This window comes from Babylonia areolata, chromosome 21, assembly GCF_041734735.1.
Source record: "Babylonia areolata isolate BAREFJ2019XMU chromosome 21, ASM4173473v1, whole genome shotgun sequence".
Classification (NCBI taxonomy): Eukaryota; Metazoa; Mollusca; class Gastropoda; order Neogastropoda; family Buccinidae; genus Babylonia; species Babylonia areolata.
In genome coordinates, this window is record NC_134896.1 from 52003788 (window position 1) to 52026287 (window position 22500).

Genomic DNA, 22500 nt, shown 5'->3' on the forward strand with positions numbered 1-22500 from the left:
CTCTCTCCCCCGCTCTCTCTTTTCCCTCTCTCCCTCTTTCTCTCTCTCCCTCCCTCCCCCCTCTCTCTGTCCCGCTCTCTTACAACAGTGAATACACGGTTTGTTTATTCCCTGGACGTAGAAATGTTTTCGAAATTTCTTAGCTTGTATAAAAAAAGCAATTTTAACCCTCGCATTACGAAATTGAAAATTGATATGGTGATCTTTGGTGGGCCCACAGCAAGTTTCCATTGTGTATTTTCCAATATCTATTTATCTATCTATCTATCTATCTATCTATCTATCTATCTATATGTCTGTCTGTCTGTCTGTCTGTCTGTCTGTCTATCTATCTATCCATCTATCTATATGTATCTGTCTGTCTGTATGTATGTACGTATATAAGCATATAATTATGTATTTGCTATTTTTATGTTTGCGTAATTTGTGTTTGCCATTTTTTCTTCTTCGAAATTTGATATGTTGTCATAAGTTTTTGATGTACCCCCTGCGGCGAGCACGATTGATTTTTTTTAGTTTTACCAAAATGCCGTTGGGCATTTTCATCTTTTTGTATGTCTGGTGCGATTGTTTCTTTGTATGCTAATCAGTCGTTTCCAACTGTGACCATCAGAACATCGGAGGAGGCAGTGAATTATTGTTGTCACGACTATCTGGGCAACAACTTTGATCATAGCGGATTGTCTTGCCCAAGTTAACTCACTCAGTACGGCCAGTCCTCTCTTCTCCTCTACACAGACCCTCCCTCGGATGTCCAGTGGGTGTCTGAATGACCCAACCTTTAGCTTCCGTCGTCAGAACTGTGGTATTCTTTGTCAACATTCACCTCTTCAGTATAAGAGCGTTCCGCTTGCAATATTTTGATGATGGTAATTGGGATAAAACGCTGTTAACGTCGTCTCTTTCGCCGTTCGTATGGAGAGAGTTAATACATACCCACTCTCTCGGCCAAGAGGGTTTTTGGGACAGTCAGCGTTGGGATGGTTCCCAAAGTCCAACTTGCCCTCAAGTCTGCAGCTCTTGTTTACGGATCATGTATTATGTGTGTGATCAGCAGGAGAACACCGTATTATTCTTTATCTCACGAACACTGTTCATGCACACACAAAATACATCACATATGCATGCATTCGTGCGCGCTCGTCGTTTGCGGGATTGTTTTTTGTTGTTGTTTGTTTGTTTAGTGTGTGTGTGTGTGTGTGTGTGTGTGTGTGTGTGTGTGTGTGTGTGTGTGTGTGTGTGTGTGTGTGTGTGTGTGTGTGTGTGTGTGTGTGAGAGAGAGAAGAGAGAGTACCGTGTTGCACGTGCGAAAGACTGAACTGCGACAGTGACGGAGTTTTATGCAGTTGAGAACTCCCATCTGTCATTCGTTTCTGACTACAGTAAGGCCTGCAGTACAGGCTTGGGTTATGCTGCCATCTGTATGCATTTGGTCTGTGAGTTCTCATATTCTAATTCTCTCTTTTATCTGACAATATTATAGGTTATTCCTAACAAGAAACAGTGTCGTTTCATTTATTTCCTTCAATTCTTCTCTCTCTCTCTCTCTCTCTCTCTCTCTCTCTCTCTCTCTCTCTCTCTGTGTTTGAAAGTTCATCCTAAACACGGATTTCTTAATCGACTGGACATACAACAATGTAATAACTAGTAGATAAAAAATAGAATGAAATATAAAAAAAGAAGAAGAAAACAAAAAGTCTTTGTAAGGTCCTCACTGAATTTAATTTCAACGATTATATTTAGATGGCAGCTAGAATGACTTATAAGGAAAATGAATTAGCAAAGAAGTAAATAAATAACGAATTAAAACATAGACTAACTTTGTTTACACATGTGAGTCAAAAATGACGAATAACGAAGTTAATGTTGATAATAATGATAATTATAATAATGATGATGGTGACGATGATAATGATAACAATACTACTAATGATGATGATGATGATAATGATACTACTACTGATGATGATAATGATACTACTACTACTACTACTACTAATCATAATGATAATAATAACTGCACACACACACACGCACACCACACACACACACACACACACACACACACACACACACCACACACACACACACACACACACACACACACAGAGGAACAACTCTGTTGCCGTGAGATCTTTTACATGCCCAAGACACATCCGAACGACTAGCAACCCAGACCACCTCACAAAGTACATATGTAAGAAGACGAGGAAAACAACAACAAAACAAAAAAGCAACCCTGGTAATTGCAGGAATTGAACCCAGGACTGCTGGCTGCTGGTGAGCTCAACCACTTGGGCCATCACCAGACCTGCACCGATCTGTTTGACAGTCACAGTGTGGCCCCCTGTGGGACAGACTGACCGTCAATAATGAAGATGTCACCCTGCCTGCTCCACCACACACCAACAGAATTTCTGTCATCACACTGTAACACACACACACACAAGCATCACGCCGTCTCGGTTGTAGTCAGTGGATATAATTTATTCAACGTGATGATGAGGATGATGATATGGATACTTGTATAGCGTCGATCCTCGGTCAGAGACCAAGCTCTAAGCGCTTTAAATTACAGAGTTTATTTGCACAACAGGCTGCCTACCTGGATAGAGCCGACTGACAGCTGCCATTGGGGGGTGGGGGGCAGGGGGGGGGGGGGGGGGTTTGGCACTACTCATTCTTTTCCTGTGTCATTCAATCAAGTTTCTGCACAATCACTGACACCGCTTGAATCTACACCAGAAGTGATCCTTGCACTGCACTTTGGATTGAAGCCAGCACCATACTGATTTCATTTCTTTAAAGTTCAGCAGCTAAGGTGTTAAAAAAACCAACATTGGTACATCACCGTCACCGTCACCGATCCCTCAGATTCCGAATCCTTTGGGGCGCCATTCGAAGCTTTGTCAACCACCTTTCTCCAGTCCTCGCGTCTCTCGGCCGCTCTGAGGGTGTCTCTCAGCTCCATGCCTGTCCACTCTCGGATGTTGTCCTCCCATCTCTTCCTTTGTCTGCCTCTTCTTCTTCCTCCCCTCACTGTGCCTTGTAAGATTGTTTTAGCAAGACCAGAGGAGCGTGTGACATGACCAAACCACTTCAGTTTTCGTTGTCTGGCGAGTGTTTTGCCCGATTTCATTGCAGATGCGTCTCTTGACTTCTTCATTCGTGATGTGGTCTTTGTGTGAGATGCCTAAGAGTCTTCGGAAGCACCTCATTTCTACAGCTCTTATTCTTCTCTCTAAGTCCGCTGTGAGGGTCCATGATTCACATGCATATAAAAAGATTGACATGACCAGAGAGCGCATCAGTCTGATTTTGGAACTGATGGCGATTTTTCTGTTTCTCCAGATGGGTTTGAGCTTGGTCATTGCGGCTGTGATCTGGGCAATTCTTGACAGTATTTCTGGTTTTGATCCCTCGTCTGTCTAAGGTGTTAAAAAACCAACATTGGTACATGGCGTGACAAAATAAAGAACGTGGCTAGCTTCAGCTGTGTGCTTCTTTGTCGATTTTTTTTATTTTTTATTTTTATTTTTTAGTGGAGAATGTCACCTGCTTGTTTCAACAACTGCCCCATTTCCTGTTTCTTTTGTTGCAGAATACCACCTGCTTATTTCATCAAGCATTTGTTGTTGTTGTTGTTGTCGTCGTCTTCGTTTGTCGCAGAATATCACCTGCTTGGTTTCACCATACTTTTATATTGTTTTCTTTTGTTGCGCAATATTCTCTGCTTGTTCGGTCATGCTTTAGTTTTGTGTTTTCTTTTGTTGCAGAATATCCCTTACTTGTTTGGTCATGCTTTAGTTTTGTGTTTTCTTTTGTTGCAGAATATCCCTTACTTGTTCGGTCATGCTTTAGTTTTGTGTTTTCTTTTGTTGCAGAATATCCCCTGCCTGTTTGGTCATGCTTTAGTTTTGTGTTTTCTTTTGTTGCAGAATATACCTTACTTGTTTGGACATGCTTTAGTTTTTGTGTTTTCTTTTGTTGCAGAATATCCCTTACTTGTTTATTCATGATTTAGTTTTGTGTTTTCTTTTGTTGCAGAATATCCCTTTACCTGTTCGGTCACACTTTAGTTTTGTGTTTTCTTTTGTTGCAGAATATCCCTTACCTGTTTGGTCATGTTTTAGTTTTGTGTTTTCTTTTGTTGCAGAATATCCCTTACTTGTTTGGTCATGCTTTAGTTTTTGTGTTTTCTTTTGTTGCAGAATATCCCTTGCTTGTTTGGTCATGCTTTAGTTTTTGTGTTTTCTTTTGTTGCAGAATATCACCTGCCTGTTCGGTCAGTCTTAGCGGTGTGGGAGGGTCGTTCAACTTGACGTGAGGATCCAATGTTTGGTCACTCTACGTGGACACACAGTGCCAGACGAACTGGGTCATTTTCTCTTCGTTCAGCAAGCGTCGTCTCTTTGTAATCTCTCCTTTGTTCAGTGGTGCAGGACTCACTCGGAGAAATTCAAGCAAATCTCCCTGGATAGGTTGAAATGATATGAATCAAGAACTGGCTTTTTTTTAATTTTTAATTTTTTTTTTTTAGCTCTTTGAAGAGAAATTGTTTGGGTTTCATGAAGAAAATGTCATAGTGACTCTTTCTCCTCCTCTTTTTCTGCCATTAAACAGTTACCTTTGTGTCAGGAAACTGGCAAGTTGTCAACTGAGCTGCCTGAAAAAAAAAATTTCGAAGAAGAATATGATGGAGATACGTGGGTTCAAATTCCAAATGTAAGACAACATTCTCTGAGGGAAAAAACAACAACATTCATATGTTAAAAAAACGAGAGTGATGGGGATTCCAATCTACAAGTAAGTTACCGGTTTGGCTGTCTATAAAAAAAAAAAAAAAAAAAAAAAAAAGACGAAGAAGATGGAAGATCCGAGACTTCATATTCCAACATTTTAGAGACAATCAAGTACCCAGACAAAACATTATCAGGCCTTTAGTTTCAGACATTGTCACACCAAGACTAACGGGAGGTTTTGTGCAGTGAGCACACGGTACTTCTCTGCTTAGAGGTAAGAGCTGCGGTGATCACGATCTACACTGAGTGTACAGTGAGCTGACCACCACAGGTGTTGCCCAAGGTGATCAGTCAGCGGACTTGCCGATACCAGAATCCACTGCAGGGGAGAGAGGGGAGGGGGGTGGGTGGTGGTGTCATATACACTGCAGGCAAAATCAATAGCAGACAATCACAGCGTTTGAGAAAGACTTCGTGTGAAAAAAAAAAGAAAAGAAAAATGTAAAGAAAAAAAAGAGGAGTGGTACCAATGCAAGGAGGTGTCACTGAACGTGTCATTACTGGAAGTGCTGGTTCAGAAGCATAATTATTGTGATGACAGTGGACATGTCGCTTCAGGAACATAATTATTGTGGTGTCACTGGGGGATAGGAAGTATCACGTGGTCTGCTGTTTGTGTTGCGTCCAGTCTGTTCTCGCTCGGAAGGGAATCTTGTTGGCAAGCGATTTTCATATACACTGGAGACTAGATGTCATCGTTTTAGGATTCTATCGAATCACTCAAGGCACAGGTTTCAATCGAGTTTAAGGTCGAAGAACTGCGCTTATTCAAATTATTTAAAAAAACAAAAATTAATTTGATATATTAATCTCAAAGAAATGATTTACTAGATATACAAGTGCTGTGCTGTTGTACGAGTTGGCTGTTTTAGCTCGCCAAGGAGGGATCCTGACACAGCTGTCAGTTTCAAAAGCAGGACCACTGACCTCCACTCACAGCACTGACCTCCACTCAGAGCACTGACCTCCACTCACAGCACTGACCTCCACTCAGAGCACTGACCTCCACTCACAGCACTGACCTCCACTCACAGCACTGACCTCCACTCACAGCACTGACCTCCACTCACAGCACTGACCTCCACTCACAGCACAAACCATGCTCCTCAGGAAGAAGCTGAGCAAGGTGGCAGGGCTGTGTCCAAACCGGAAGTCGTGCCGTGTGACCAGGCGGGCCGTGGTAGCCCTGCTGCTGGCGCTGTGTGTGGTGCTGGCTGCCTCCCTCCGGCCCTTCAGCCTGCTCTTCCCCGTGCTGCACAGCAAGGACAGGCTGCAGGGCCGGGCCGCTCACCTCAACTCCCAGCGCACCAACGCCGCCATGGACTTCTTCACCTGGGTTCCCAGGAAGACGCTGCCGGAGTTGCGGGCCTTGTCTGCACAGGCGGCTAACTCGTCCTTGACCTTCACCATGGCCATCATCACCGTCAGCCGGAAGAAGCCCGGTAGCGGCCCTGGGGACGTTGGTTACGTGCTTCAGAGCGCCGCCTCCGTGCTGTCCCTGGTGAGGACGGACAGAGCTTTCCGGAACAGCTTCGTCTTCGTCTGCAACGTGGACCCCTACCCCCACAACCACGCCGACGCCACCAAGCTGCAGGACTTCCTGCCTTACGCCGAGCGGTACGGCGGCTCCACCATCCCCGACGTGTCCCACCTGGCCATCCCGGGCACGGAGCAGTTGTACCGGGACAGGAGGCACTCCAACGCCTATGAACGGGAGCTGTACGACTACCTGTACTGCCTGCAGGTGGCGCAGCGCTTCAGCTCTCAGTACTACCTCATCCTGCAGGACGATGCCGTGCTTCACGCGGACTTCAGCCAGGTGCTGCAGCACAGCCTGTCCAAGCTGACCAAGCCTCACACGTGCCTTCACCACCACAACCACAGCAGCAGCAGCAGCAGCAGCAGCAGCAGCAGCAGCATCTCTCTGCTTTCTCTCCTTCTGACCTCTGACTACGCCTCTTGTGTTTCCAACCTCCCGCCTTATTTTTCGCAGCTTGTGCCGTACCCAGAGCGCAAAGTCTCGCCATCGCCCAACTCCTCTTTCGCCTTCATCAAGTTTTACTTCCCGGAGAGGTGGCAAGGTTTTGCCTTCGAGCCGTTACGCCTTGCCGACCTTGCCAGTCTGGGGGCAGTGGGGGGAGGGCTGGGGCTGCTCTTCCACGCATGCTGGACGTTCAGGCGCAAGCAGCTCTTCCAACCAGGCTGGCGGGCGTTTGTGTTGGGGGTTGTCGTCACTCTGGCCGTTTCCTACATCGTCGGTCGACAGAACCTGAACGAGCTGCGGCGCCTTTCCAAGTTTTCCTATCGTTTTCAGGCGTCGCCTCGCTGCTGCATCCCGGCCATGTTGTACCCGGCTCCCGTCATGCCTTTCCTGGTCACGTGGTTGGCGGAGAGTCCGGTGAAAAGTCTTGTGGACTTGCGGGTATCGGACTGTTTTGAGCACCTTGGTCTGCCCGGCTACTACATAGAGCCCAACATCGTTCACCACGTGGGCATGGTCAGCACTTTGCCCAAGACCAGCAAGAAACCTGTGGAGGAATTTCTGCTGTTTTGAGTCGTGGACAGGAACGGGCTTTTTTGTGAATTTGACGGTCTGGCTGATTTGAACAACAAAACAGACAAAACACAGCATGTGGACCGCGTTTTATATCTGATTGTATTTTCTGATAATGGAAGTCATCGTTGTCCCACATTCCGTGTGTGTGTGTGTGTGTGTGTGTGTGTGTGTGTGTGTGTGTGTGTGTGTGTGTGGACCGCGTTTTATATCTGATTGTATTTTCATAATGGAAATCATCGTTGTTCCACATTCCGTGTGTGTGTGTGTGTGTGTGTGTGTGTGTGTGTGTGTGTGTGTGTGTGTGTGTGTGTGTGTACTGCGCTTTATATCTGATTGTATTTTCATGATTGAAATCATCGTTGTTCCACATTCCGTGTGTGTGTGTGTGTGTGTGTGTGTGTGTGTGTGTGTGTGTGTGTGTGTGCGTGTGGACCGCGTTTTATATCTCGGATTGTATTTTCATAATGGAAGTCATCGTTGTTCCACATTCCGTGTGTGTGTGTGTGTGTTTGTGTGTGTGTGTGTGTGTGTGTGTGTGTGTGTGTGTGTGTGTGTGTGTGTGTTGTGTGGACCGCGTTTTATATCTGATTGTATTTTCATAATGGAAGTCATCGTTGTTCCACATTCCGTGTGTGTGTGTGTGTGTGTGTGTGTGTGTGTGTGTGTGTGTGTGTGTGTGTGTGTGTTGTGTGGACCGCGTTTTATATCTGATTGTATTTTCATAATGGAAGCCATCGTTGTTCCACATTCCGTGTGTGTGTGTGTGTGTGTGTGTGTGTGTGTGTGTGTGTGTTGTGTGTGGACCGTGTTTTATATCTGATTGTATTTTCATAATGGAAGCCATCGTTGTTCCACATTCCATGTGTTGTGTGTATGTGTGTGTGTGTGTGTGTGTGTGTGTGGTCGAGTGATGGAGTGGGGTGGGGGAGGGGGCCTATGTGTGTGTGTGTGTGTGTGTGTGTCTGTGTGTGTGGTCGAGGGATGGAGTGTGGTGTGGGAGGGGGCCTGTGTGTGTGTGTGTGTGTGTGTGTGTGTGTGTGTGTGTGTGTGTCTGTGTGTGTGTGTCTGTGTGTGTGGTCGAGGGATGGAGTGGGGTGTGGGAGGGGGCCTATGTGTGTGTGTGTGTGTGTCTGTGTGTGTGGTCGAGGGATGGAGTGGGGTGTGGGAGGGGGCCTATGTGTGTGTGTGTGTGTGTGTGTGTGTGTGTGTGTGTGTGGTCGAGGGATGGAGTGGGGTGGGGGAGGGAGCATGGGGAGGAAGTTGAGTGTTCGTGCCTTCGTGTCAATAGAAAATTATTATTGTAGACAAGAAAGAAAGAAAGAAAGAATGAAAGTGGATCGTCAGGTACATGAGAAATCCCTATCACGATGTTTTTTACAATACTGTTTTGAATCTATTAAATTATTAATTTATTATTATCACTGTTAATTTTGAACTGTACATGTGCGTGTCACGCTCAGCACGCTTGATTTTGTGTGCGTTCGCCGCTGTGTGTGTGTGTGTGTGCACGCGCGCGCGCGTTACAGACGTGTTTTGTTTTTATTCGTGGCAACCATATTTAAAGGGTGGTGAACGAACTATAAACGTTTGGTCTTATAAAAAAAAAAAAAAAAAAAAAAAAAGAGAGAGAGAGAGAGAGAAAAGCCAACTGTTGCGGACAGACCTGCTTGTCCCAAACTGGCCGCGTCAGCCCCCAAGCTAGCCAGCCAGTCAGCCTGACCCAGATGACAGCTAAGCTAGGGAGCGGTGACCCAGAAATAAGAGCTACAGGTTTAGCGGCGAACACTGCTGATAAGGGGATACCCGAGACAGGGACTGCCGATCGAGCGCCTCAGATATCTAGCTATAATGACACACGTACACTCACTCCAAGGTGACTTCTGTACGTGGCAATGTTTCGCTGTCAAACTGGTGTGTGTGTGTGTGTGTGTGTGTGTGTGTGTGTGTGTGCGCGCGCGCTCTGTCCTCTTTGCGGCACTGTACACCTGTCAGCCTTTATAGTAAGTGTTGCTGCTATTCAACGAGAGTACGTGACATTTTTTGTTTTGCCAGGGTTGTCAGATAAGCACAAGAAGAATGAACGCCACAGATCTATCTATCTGTCCCTCTATCTATCTGCCTATCTATCCATCTATATCTATGTCTGTCTATATCTATCTATCCGTCTGTTCTGTCAATCAGTCAATCAACCTACCTACCACATACTTACCTACCTACCTACCTACCTACCTTCCTACCTGTTACCTATCAATCAATCTATCTATATATCTGTCTGGCTGTCTGTCTCTCTGTGTGTGTCTGAGTATCGGCTGGGCTAAAATTTAAGCCACATGGTTTGATTTCAAGTTGTCCCTACCTTTCATAGCCAGCCCTAATCATGGTCCTACCTGAACAACACGCGAGATAAGGGAAACAGTGGTGTGTTGTCTCATGGTGAAACATTTCTCTACTTTATTAAGCCACCTAGTTTTTAGGGCAGTTTAACTCTCTCCATACGAACGGCGAAAGAGACGACGTTCACAGCATTTCATCCCAATTACCATCATCAAAATATTGCAAGCGGAACGCTCTTATACTGAAGAGGTGAATGTTGACAAAGAATACCACAGTTCTGACGACGGAAACTAAAGGTTGGGTCATTCAGACACCCACTGGACATCCGAGGGGTCTGTGTAGAGGAGAAGAGAAGACTGGCCGTACTGAGTGAGTTAAAGCTTTTTTTTTTTTTTGTACAGGCACATCACTCCGTATGTTGATTGGTGTGTTAGATAATCATTAAAAATATGTAATTCAGTTGTAGTGTACCTATTTTCCTCTTTAATTTCCTGTATCTTATGTACATTTCCATGTCTTTATTATTCACCTGCAAAAGAGTCAATTAAAACTGAGATGATCGTTCCATTCCGAACTGACAGGACACACAGCGGCCATCATCAAACCAAGGGGAAGAAGCGATGGACGGCCCCCGCTCTGTTGTCTTCATTGCTAAGTAACTTCCCTTGGATTATGCTCTCGCCCACACGGCTTCTTGAGTTTTGTCCCGCAGCAGATCTACCATGTTTCAACACTGTTTTCGTTTGCTCCATTTTGTTTTTTAGATTTTGTTCTTCTAATTCTTTTCATGTTTATATTTATGTGGCCGCGGGCTACTTACCTTTGTTCTGTTTATCTAGTTCATCAATATATGTCAGTCTAAGTTTCAGGATATATATTTTATATATTTATTTTTAGTTTTCTGTTTGTGGATATTTTCTTTGGTTAATTCCGCTTTTGATTTCTTCTTTTAAAAATTAATAATTTGTTTTGATATCATTTATTTTTCATCCAGCCAGAGAAAGAGAGAGAGAGAGAGAGAGAGAGAGAGAGAGAGAGAGAGAGAGAGAGAGAGAGAGAGAGAGAATGAATGAATGAATGAATGAATGAATGAATGAATGAATCTTTATTTTCCAACGGTGAAGACATTAGCACGTTGGCCGACTTACACATCTGCCGTTGTTCTAAGAGAGAGAGAGAGGAGAGTCAGAGAAAGAGAGAGAGAGAGAGAGAGAGAGAGAGAGAGAGAGAGAGAGAGAGAGAGAGAGAGATCGTTCATTCCAACATTCACAACTTCGTCAACCACGACACCGTCAGTATGTGTTTTGTTGTTGTTGTTTTTTTCTTCTTCTTGTTCCCCCCTTTAAACACACCATCCAGGAATAGTCACACACAGCCAACAGCCAAACTATCACAGAGGTCTCCATCACTTTCCGTTCCTTCCTGTCTCCCGTGTCCGCTCTTTCTGGTCCTGTATGGAGAGAGAGAGGGAGAGAGAGAGAGAGAGAGAGAGAGAGAGAGGAGAGTTTCACCTTAGTCAGCAGTAGACAAGAGAAAGGGTGCTCGTTACATTTTACACACACACACACACACACACACACACACCACACACACACACAACACACACACACACACACACACACAACACACACATATACACAACACACACACACACACATATACACATACATATACACACAACACACACACACACACATATACACAACATACACACACACACATAATAAAACACACACTCACACACCACACATATACACAGCACACACATACACACACACACATACACAACACACACACACACACACACGCACACAACACACACACACACACACAGATAGATATATCACACAGATAGATATATCGATAGACAGACAGATAGATAGACAGACAGCCAGACAGAGTTAGATAGATAGATAGACAAATAACACGTACCACACACAAGCACTCAGGGTGTGCAGGTACACAACACTTGAAAACCTCCTCGCCCGACTTATGAATCCAATCCTGTCTCCAGTTTCCATGTCTCCCCCCTCCCACCCCCACCCCAGCCCCGCCACGCCCCCAGCCACCCCCCGCCCACCACCACCCCCAACCACCCCAGCCACTCCCACCACCACGCCCACCACCACCACCCCCAACCACCCCAGCCACTCCCACCACCACGCCCACCACCACCACCCCCAACCACCCCCACTCCCACAAACCACCACAACTCCCCCACCCCCAACCACCCCACCACCACCCCAACCACCCCCACCACCACCCCAACCACCCACCACCACCACCCAACCACTCCCCCGACCCCCCAACCCAACCCTCCCAACCCCCCCCCCCAGCCAGCCCCCCTACCACCCCACCACCACCCCCCCCCCACACCCCCCCCACCACCACCCCAACCACCCACCACCACCACCCAACCACTCCCCCAACCACCCCACCCCAACCCCCCAACCACCCCAACCCAACCCCCCAACCACCCCCTCACGCCCACCACACACACACACCACAGGACCCACTTTAGTTCCAGAAGCCGGGGTCTTGGTGTCTTTAGGGTCTGTGGGGCGGACGAAGTACCGGAGCCTGAAGCCGCCGAAAGTGAAGGACTCATCGGAGTGGAAGGTGACGACCAGGCCGGAGCCCTGGCCCCGGTACACCAAGGGCTCTGAGGGACCCTCCCCACAGAACCTGGGCACACACACACACACACACACACACACACACACACACACACACACACACACAGAGCTTCCAGTTTTTAGTCGGAGTCACTGGCGTTCGGACAAAACCCTTGTATGATACACCACAGCCACATCTTCTCGGTGGAGTTTGCCTGTACCAGTAGCATAACCCAACGCGCTCAGACAGGGCCTGGAGTGCATGTATCTCTCTGTCTTATGTCTCTGTCTGACTGTCTGTGTCTCTCTCAGTTTCAGTTTCAGTAGCTCAAGGAGGCGTCACTGCGTTCGGACAAATCCATATGCGCTACACCACATCTGCCAAGCAGATGCCTGACCAGCAGCGTAACCTTACGCGCTTAGTCAGGCCTTGAGGGAACAAAAAAGAAAAAAAAGGTGAATAAATAATAGATAAGCGTACATAAATAGATAAATAAATAGATAAATAAATAAATAAATATATTATTATTAAAAAAGGTAGTAGTAGTAGTAGTAGTAGTAGTAGTAGTAGTAGTAGTAGTAGTAATAATAATAATAATAATAATAATAAATAAATAAATAATGTCTCTCTATGTATGTATGTATGACTAGACGCTCAGTTTGATTTTCAAAATCAATTTCTTGGAGAAAGGGGTGACGGGAATGGAACTCAGACCTTCACGGACACTGTATTGGCAGATGAACGTCTTTAACCATTCGGCCACCTTCCTCCCATGATAGAGAAACAGACAGACAGAGAGAGAGAGAGAGAGAGAGAGAGAGAGAGAGAGAGAGAGATGAAATGAAATGAAATGAAATTATGGTGCTTAGAGCCTCGCCGACCACAAAGGCCATCTCAAGGCTATCGCCACGTTAATAACTACTACAAGAGTAAAAAAAACAAACAATTAAAACGAGTCACCACTTCAAACTTTCCACTCAAAGTTTAAAAAAACTTCCATAGTTTAAAACCTTCAAATCTGATTAAAAATGTTCACTTCTTTTAAGAAGTCCATCAGCACCCACGGAGGGACATCACGAAACGAGGTCTTCAAAGAAACCGCCTTGTAATGTCTGTGTTTATCGTCATGCAGATCCCCAACAGTCAAGTAGCACGTGTTTCACGATGAGGGAGGCTCATCACAGGGAATACATCGAGGGGCCTCTTCCCCCTTCAACAAGAAATTTAAAGACAACCCAAACTGCATCCCTCCTCTTAGACTCCGCATTCAGCCGCACATAGAAAATGAGAGAGAGAGAGAGAGAGAGAGAGAGAGAGAGAGACAGAGGGAGAGAGAGAGAGAGAACAAACATTGGAGTGGTACTGTCCACTCATGGACCTGGAATCGAACCCAGACCCTATGGGACACTGTGTTGGCAGGTAAGCATCTTGACCACTCTGTCACCTTGTCCTTGGACACAAATAACCACAGTGAAGAAAGGTGCCGGGAGGGGAAGGCAGAGTGTCACACCTCCCCCCACACACTGTCTCACACACACACACACACACACACACACACACTGTCACACCTCCCCCCACACACTGTCTCACACACACACACACACACACACACACACACACACACACACACACACACACACACACACACTGTCACACCTCCCCCCACACACTGTCTCACACACACACACACACACACACACACACTGTCACACCTCCCCCCACACACTGTCTCTCTCTCCCACACACACACACACACACACACACACACACACACACTGTCGCACCTCCCCCCACACACTGTTCACACACACACACACACACACACACACACACACACACACACACTGTCACACACACACACTGTCACACACACACACACACACTGTCACACACACACACACTGTCACACACACACACTGTCACACACACACACACACACACACACTGTCACACACACACACACATTGTCACACACACACACTGTCACACACACACACACACTGTCACACACACACACACACACACACACACACACACACTGTCACACACACACACACACACTGTCACACACACACACACACACACACTGTCACACACACACACACACACACACACACACTGTCACACACACACTGTCACATACACACACTGCCACACACCCACACTGTCACACACACACACACACACACACACACACACACACACACTGTCACACACACACTGTCACACACACACACATTGTCACACACACACACACACACACACACACACACACACACACACACACTGTCACACACACACACACACACACACACACACACACAGTCATACACACACACACACACACACACACACACACACACACACACACACTGTCACACACGCACTGTCACACACACACTGTCACAAACACACTGCCACACACCCACACTGTCACACACACACACACACACACACATACACACACACACACACACACACACACACTGCCACCCACCCACACTGTCACACACACACACACACACTGTCACACACACACTGTCACACACACACACATTGTCACACACACACACACACACACACACACACACACACACACTGTCACACACACACACACACTGTCACACACACACACACACACACACTGCCACCCACCCACACTGTCACACACACACACACACACACACACACTGTCACACACACACTGTCACACACACACACATTGTCACACACACACACACACACACGCACACACACACAACCACACACTGTCACACACACACTGTCACACACACCACACACTGTCACACACACACACACACACACACACACACACACACACACTGTCACACACCGCTGCCCGTGGAGGTGTGGCCCCAGGCTGCGGAACTCCAACCAGTCAAAGGCACAGGGCTGGATGACGTCATCCTCCATCTCAAACACCTCCATGACCAGGGTCACTGTAGTCGGCCTTGACCCGTAAGGCCCCTGAGGACCAGAATGGATATTTTACTGTAGCCAAGTGCTCAGCTGGCTGCAAATAGCCATTGTTCAACTCACAGTGCAAGCCGAGAGCTGAGCTGTAGCAGACGCCATTTTTGTCACAGCGTACCTGCTGCCTTACAATGACTCAGGCATAAAGCACGACGTCATTCCAAATTCGAATAACCTGTGCCCATTCTAAACTGCTCCTAACATGTATTAATTTAAATGTAGGTATTGTTCACGGCAGATTATACCTGTTGTGCTTACACATACACTTTGATCAGTTAGAAGCAGATTTTAGTCTAGTCGTCCGTCAGTGTAAAGATTTCAACTGACGCTAAGCTTACGTCATTTTGTCCTGCTCATCACACACCTACTCCTCGACCAGTGCCGCTCAACGTCACTGGCTGAGCTGGAATCTGTGTTTCTACTGCAGCGTATTTAATTAATTCACCTGAGCCAGCCTGTGGCGATAGTTAAGCTGACCACCTTGAGTGTGCTTCCACAGCAAGGTTTGTGCTACGTATCTCTGCACTGTTTTCCTGTAATAACTTTAGTGATTAAACCATTGAAAGGGCTTCCGCTTTCATATGGTTCTGCCTGCACGAGAACCTGCTATTTTCTACTACTCCTAATCCCTCATTCCTTTCCTACACCCTTTTCCCCTATCCTACCTATCCCTACTCCACTCCACTCCATCCCTACCCTTACCCCGACACCATCACATTATGAACAAGATTGATATGCTAGCAAATGGCAACGTCTTTTAGAATTGTACCGTCATCGTCACTACCTGCTTTTATCTTAGTGATCTTGGAAATGTATCAAGAAACTGGATAGGCGCAAAAAAGGTATCAAGATCATCCTGAAATCTTTTTTATTTTATTTTACTTTTATTAAATGAGGCCAGCAGAACAAAGGATTAACAAATAGCAAAGAGTTTGAACTCTTTTCCATTCACAAGATACACAACTTCAAGTCAAACCAGATCATCATCATGAGCATCACCATCATCATGTAATGTGCACAAAGCTTCACCTACAGTCGTCAGCATTTTAGTTTTTGAATATTGTTAAACACTTGCAGTTTCCGCGGTCCAGCCTGATCCCAACTATCGATTGTACATGCGTAAAAGATATTGGTTGTAGTCATGTGGAGAGGAAGATGCAGACAGATGTACTGATGGATATATATATATATAGAAAGATATGAATACATATAAAAGGATAGAGAGAGAATGGCACAACACACAGTCAGACAGACACACAGACACACACACACACAGTGACACATACACACACAGACACACACACACACACACAGAAGTGTCCTGACCTGTATGAGCCAAACACAGTCCACATTGTTCCCGTAGCCGTAGCCATGGTCAAAGCCAGGACTCTGCAGGATTCCTGTAGTGGACCTCAGCACTCCCCCGCACTCTGCACGTGCAGCCAGTACCACTGCTACTGTTACTGCTACAACTGCTGCTGCTGCTACTACTACTACTACTAGTACTAGTACTTAAAATAAGAACGCAGATTGACGCTCTAAATTCCCAGACAGGAAGTTCGTGGCTTTTATCAGTTACTCACACGCGCACGAGCACACACACACACACACACACGCACGCACGCACACACACACACACGTACGCACACACTCACACACACACACACACACACACAAACACGCACACACACACACACACACACACGCACACACACGCGCACACACACACACACACACACACACACACACACACACACGCGCGCGCGCGCAGACTCGGACACACACACACACATACGCGCGCGCACACGCACACACTACACACACACATACACCACACACACACACACACACACACACACACACACACACACACACACGCAGACACCAACCAATCAACCAACTAACCAACCAAAGAGCCAGCCAAACAGCAAACAAACTAAACGAATCAACGTCACACACGCACACACACACACACTACACACGCACACTACACTACACACACACACACACACACACACACACACACACACACGCGCGCGCGCGCGCGCACCCTCCTCCACACACACCCCACACCCCCCCCACACACACGGACACCCACACGAACACACACACCCAACCCCCCCCCCCCCCACCCCCCCGCACACACACACACACACACACATACCGACATCTCTAACCCCTTCCCCCACCACCACCACCACCACCACCACCCCCGAACAGACCGTGGGTGGAGGGTATGACGTCAGTGCACTGTCTCCCCCTCAGACCCAAAGGGCAGACACAGGTGCAATCGGGGCCCACGTAACCCTGGTTCCGGCACAAGGCCCGCTTCTTCTGGCCGCACTTATCTGCAGGGAGGAAGGGAGGAAGGGAAGGAGGGAAGAAGAAATTTAGTTTGATGTTCTGTCAGGCAGTAGTAATTCACTGTATTGCATTTTTCACAACTCTCTCTCTCTCTCTCTCTCTCTCTCTCTCTCTCTCTCTCTCTCTCTCTCTCTCTCTCTCTCTCTCCGTATGTGTGAATAGAATAGAATAGAATAGAATAGAATAGAATAGAATAGAACAGAATAGATTTTATTGTCATGGAACCGTAAGGTTTATAAGACACAAGCGCAATGGTAAATGAATTTTGTGTGTGTGTGTGTGCGTGTGTGTGTGTGTGTGTGTGTGCGTGTGTGTGTGTGCGCGCTTGCGTGTGTATGTGTGCGTGTGTGTGCTCGCGTGTGTGTGTGTGTGTGTGTGTGTGCTTATGTGTGTGTGTGTGTGTGTGTGTGTGTGTGTGTGTGTGTGTGTGTGTGTGTGTGGCGTGTGTCGTGAAGCGATCTCTCACCACTTTATGTATTTATTTAATTTAATTAATTTATTTAATTTAATTTTAATTTTATTTTATCTTATTATTATTTTAAAAAATTTTGTTATTTTTTATTTTATTTATTTTATTTTATTTTTTATTATTCTTTCTTTATTTATTTATTTTATTTTATTTTTCTCAATTAAAAAAAAAAAATCCCAAGGCCTGACTAAGCGCGTTGAGTTACGCTGCTGGCCAGGCATCTGTTTGGCAGATGTGGTGTAGCGTATATGGATTTGACCGAACGCAGTGACGCCTCCTTGAGCTGCCGATACTGATACTGATACTGATACTCACCAGTGCAGTTGTACAGGTGGTTGGCAGTCTTGACGTCAATGAAGCTGGGCCCCTCCCGCTGTCCCATGACGGCTCTGAACGTCTCCTCCGGGGTGTCGATGGTCAGAGACAGGCCGTCCTGGCTGAAGTACTGCAACAACACAACAACATCATCAACAACAGCACAACAACAGCATCATCAACAACAACACAACAACAGCATCATCAACAACACAACAGCATCATCAACAACAACACAACAACATCATCATCAACAACAACACAACAACATCATCAACAGCAACACAACAGCATCATCAACAACAACAACACAACAACATCATCAACAACACAACAACATCATCAACAACAACACAACAGCATCATCAACAACAACACAACAACATTATCAACAACAACAACACAACAACATCATCAACAACAACACAACAGCAACATCATCAACAACACAACAACAACATCATCAACACCACAACACCATCATCAACAACAACACAACAACATCATCAACAGCAACATCATCAACAACAACACAACAGCATCATCAACAACAACACAACAACAGCATCATCAACAACACAACAGCATCATCAACAGCAACACAACAGCATCATCAACAGCAACACAACAACATCATCAACAGCAACACAACAGCATCATCAACAGCAACACAACAGCATCATCAACAGCAACACAACAACATCATCAACAACAGCACAACAACAACATCATCAACAACAACACAACAACAACATCATCAACAACAACACAACAACATCATCAACAACAACACTACATCAACAACAACACAACAACATCATCAACAACAACACAACAGCATCATCAACAACAACACAACAACATCATCAACAACAACACAACAACATCATCAACAACAACACAACAACATCATCAACAACAACACAACAACATCATCAACAACAGCACAACAACAGCATCATCAACAACAACACAACAGCATCATCAACAACAACACAACAACATCATCAACAACAACACAACAACAGCATCATCAACAACAACACAACAGCATCATCAACAACAACACAACAACATCATCAACAACACAACAGCATCATCAACAACAACACAACAACATCATCAACAACAACACAACAACATCATCAACAACAACACAACAGCATCATCAACAACAGCACAACAACATCATCAACAACAACACAACAGCATCATCAACAACAACAGAACAACACAACAACATCACCAACAACAACAGAACAACATCATCAACAGCAACACAACAACATCATCAACAACAACACAACAGCATCATCAACAACAACAGAACAACAGAACAACATCATCAACAACAACACAACAGCATCATCAACAACAACAGAACAACACAACAACATCATCAACAACAACACAACAACATCATCAACAACAACACAACAGCACAACAACATCATCAACAACAACACAACAGCACAACAACATCATCAACAACAGCACAACAACACAACAACATCATCAACAACAACACAACAACATCATCAACAACAACACAACAGCACAACAACATCATCAACAACAACACAACAACACAACAACATCATCAACAACAGCACAACAACATCATCAACAACAACACAACAACATCATCAACAACATCATCAACAACAACACAACAGCATCATCAACAACAACACAACAACATCATCAACAACAACACAACAACATCATCAACAACAACACAACAACATCATCAACAACAACACAACAACAGCATCATCAACAACAACACAACAACATCATCAACAACAACACAACACCATCATCAACAACAACACAACAGCATCACCAACAACAACACAACAACATCACCAACAACAACACAACAACATCATCAACAACAACATCATCAACAACAACACAACAACATCACCAACAACAACACAACAACATCATCAACAACAACACAACAACAGCATCAACAACACAACAACATCATCAACAACAGCACAACATCATCAACAACAACACAACAACATCATCAACAACAACACTACATCACCAACAACACAACAACATCATCAACAACAACACAACAACATCATCAACAACAACAACAACATCATGGCCACCACCCTCCGTGGTCAAGTGGTCAGGGTCGGGTTCTGACGACTGGAAGGACATGGGTTCAATCCCACCCCCAAACCCACGTTCTATGTGGTTTCGGTGGATAGATAGATAGATAGAATGAATTTGAATGAATGAATGAATGGATTGTCTTTAATTGAGGGAAGTGGAATAAGCAAGGACATGGTTTTTTTTTCTCCATCCAGCCCTCAGGGTAAAAGAAAATCAACAAGCAAACAAGCAAGCAAAAAAAAAAGACAAAAAAAAAGACAGACAGACAGATAGATAGATAGATAGATAAATAGACAGACAGATAGATAGATAGACAGAAAGACAGACAGATAGATAGACAGACAGACAGACAGATAGATAGATAGATAGACAGACAGATAGACAGATAGCTAGCTAGATTGATAGATAGATAGATAGATAGACAGAAAGGCAGACAGATAGATAGACAGAAAGACAGACAGATAGATAGGTAGATAGACAGACAGATAGATAGATAGACATAAAGACAGAGAGACAGATAGACAGACAGATAGATAGATAGACAGACAGACAGACAGACAAACAGACAGATAGATAGACAGACAGACAGACAGACATATAGATAGATAGAGAGAGAGACAGATAGGTAGACAGATAGATAGATAGATAGACAGACAGACAGATGAATAGATAGATAGATAGATAGATAGATAGATAGATCGACAGACAGACAGACAGACAGACAGACAGATAGATAGATAGATAGATAGACATGCAGTTATATAGATAGACAGACAGACAGATAGATAGACAGACATACAGATAGACAGATAGATAGATAGATAGATAGACAGACAGATAGATAGATAGACAGACAGACAGACAGACAAAAGAGAGACAGATAGACAGACGTAGACAGACAGACAGACAGACAGACAGATAGATAGATAGATAGATAGATCGACAATCAGTTATATATATAGACAGACAGACAGACAGATAGATAGACAGATAGATAAATAGATAGACAGACAGACAGACATACAGACAGACAGATAGATAGATAGATAGATAGATAGATAGATAGATAGATAGATAGATAGATAGATAGATAGACTGGTTATCTGTGCCTGAATACTCCAAGTGACCACATTATGTTTGTCTCTGTCTGAAGAATCAGTCCTTGTGAGACTTGATCCCAGGATCCTCAGTTCTCAGTGTCATGCTTTTCCCACAAGACAGTGACCCCCAATATTCTGTGCTGTGTTAGTTTGACGGGCGCAATAGCCGAATGGTTAATTCACTCAGTGCGGCTAGTCCTCTCTTCTCCTCTACACAGACCCCTCGGATGTCCAGTGGGTGTCTGAATGACCCAACCTTTAGCTTCCGTCGTCAGAACTGTGGTATTCTTTGTCAACATTCACCACTTCAGTATAAGAGCGTTTCGCTTGCAATATTTTGATGATGGTAATTGAGGTGAAACGCTGTTAACGTCGTCTCTTTCACCGTTCGTATGGAGAGAGTTAAAGCGTTGGAATTTCAATCTGAGGGTCCAGGGTTCGAATCTCGGTGACGGCGCCTGGTGGGTAAAGGGTGGAGATTTTTCCGATCTCCCAGGTCAACATATGTGCAGACCTGCCAGTGCCCGAACCCCCTTCGTGTGAATACGCACGCAGAAGATCAAATACGCACGTTAAAGATCCTGTAATCCATGTCAGCGTTCAGTGGGTTATGGAAACAAGAACATACCCAGCATGCGCACCCCCGAAAACGGAGTATGGCTGCCTACATGGCGGGGTAAATAAACAAAACGGTCATACACGTAAAATGTTATATGTTACATGTTTGTCTGAGTGTGTATGTGTGCGTGCCTGAAATCTGATTGAATGACACAGGAAACGAATGATGAGCGCCCAATGGCAGCCGTCAGTCGG

The 22500-nt window shown here is 45.2% G+C and overlaps 2 protein-coding genes across 5 annotated transcripts in view; one reads left to right on the plus strand and one right to left on the minus strand.

Annotated features, from left to right (window-relative positions):
- Nucleotides 1-8276, plus strand: part of LOC143296233 (GPI-N-acetylgalactosamine transferase PGAP4-like) — a 24875-nt gene extending 16599 nt beyond the window's left edge. For all 4 annotated transcript variants that reach the window (XM_076608063.1, XM_076608062.1, XM_076608065.1 and 1 more), the window contains exons 2-3: nt 4267-4806; nt 5913-8276. In XM_076608063.1, the coding sequence (XP_076464178.1) occupies nt 4787-4806; nt 5913-7356 (1464 nt within the window). In that variant the 5' untranslated portion in view covers nt 4267-4786 and the 3' untranslated portion in view covers nt 7357-8276. The remainder of the gene's footprint in view (nt 1-4266; nt 4807-5912) is intronic.
- Nucleotides 8277-11029: 2753 nt separating this feature from the next.
- The window catches only part of LOC143296493 (protein SpAN-like), a 23582-nt gene continuing 12111 nt past the window's right edge, over nt 11030-22500 (minus strand). The window contains exons 7-12 of the mRNA XM_076608455.1: nt 18452-18581; nt 17526-17651; nt 16630-16733; nt 15164-15297; nt 12210-12378; nt 11030-11143 (exon numbers count right to left, since the gene is read on the minus strand). Of these exons, the coding sequence (XP_076464570.1) occupies nt 11099-11143; nt 12210-12378; nt 15164-15297; nt 16630-16733; nt 17526-17651; nt 18452-18581 (708 nt within the window). The 3' untranslated portion in view covers nt 11030-11098. The remainder of the gene's footprint in view (nt 11144-12209; nt 12379-15163; nt 15298-16629; nt 16734-17525; nt 17652-18451; nt 18582-22500) is intronic.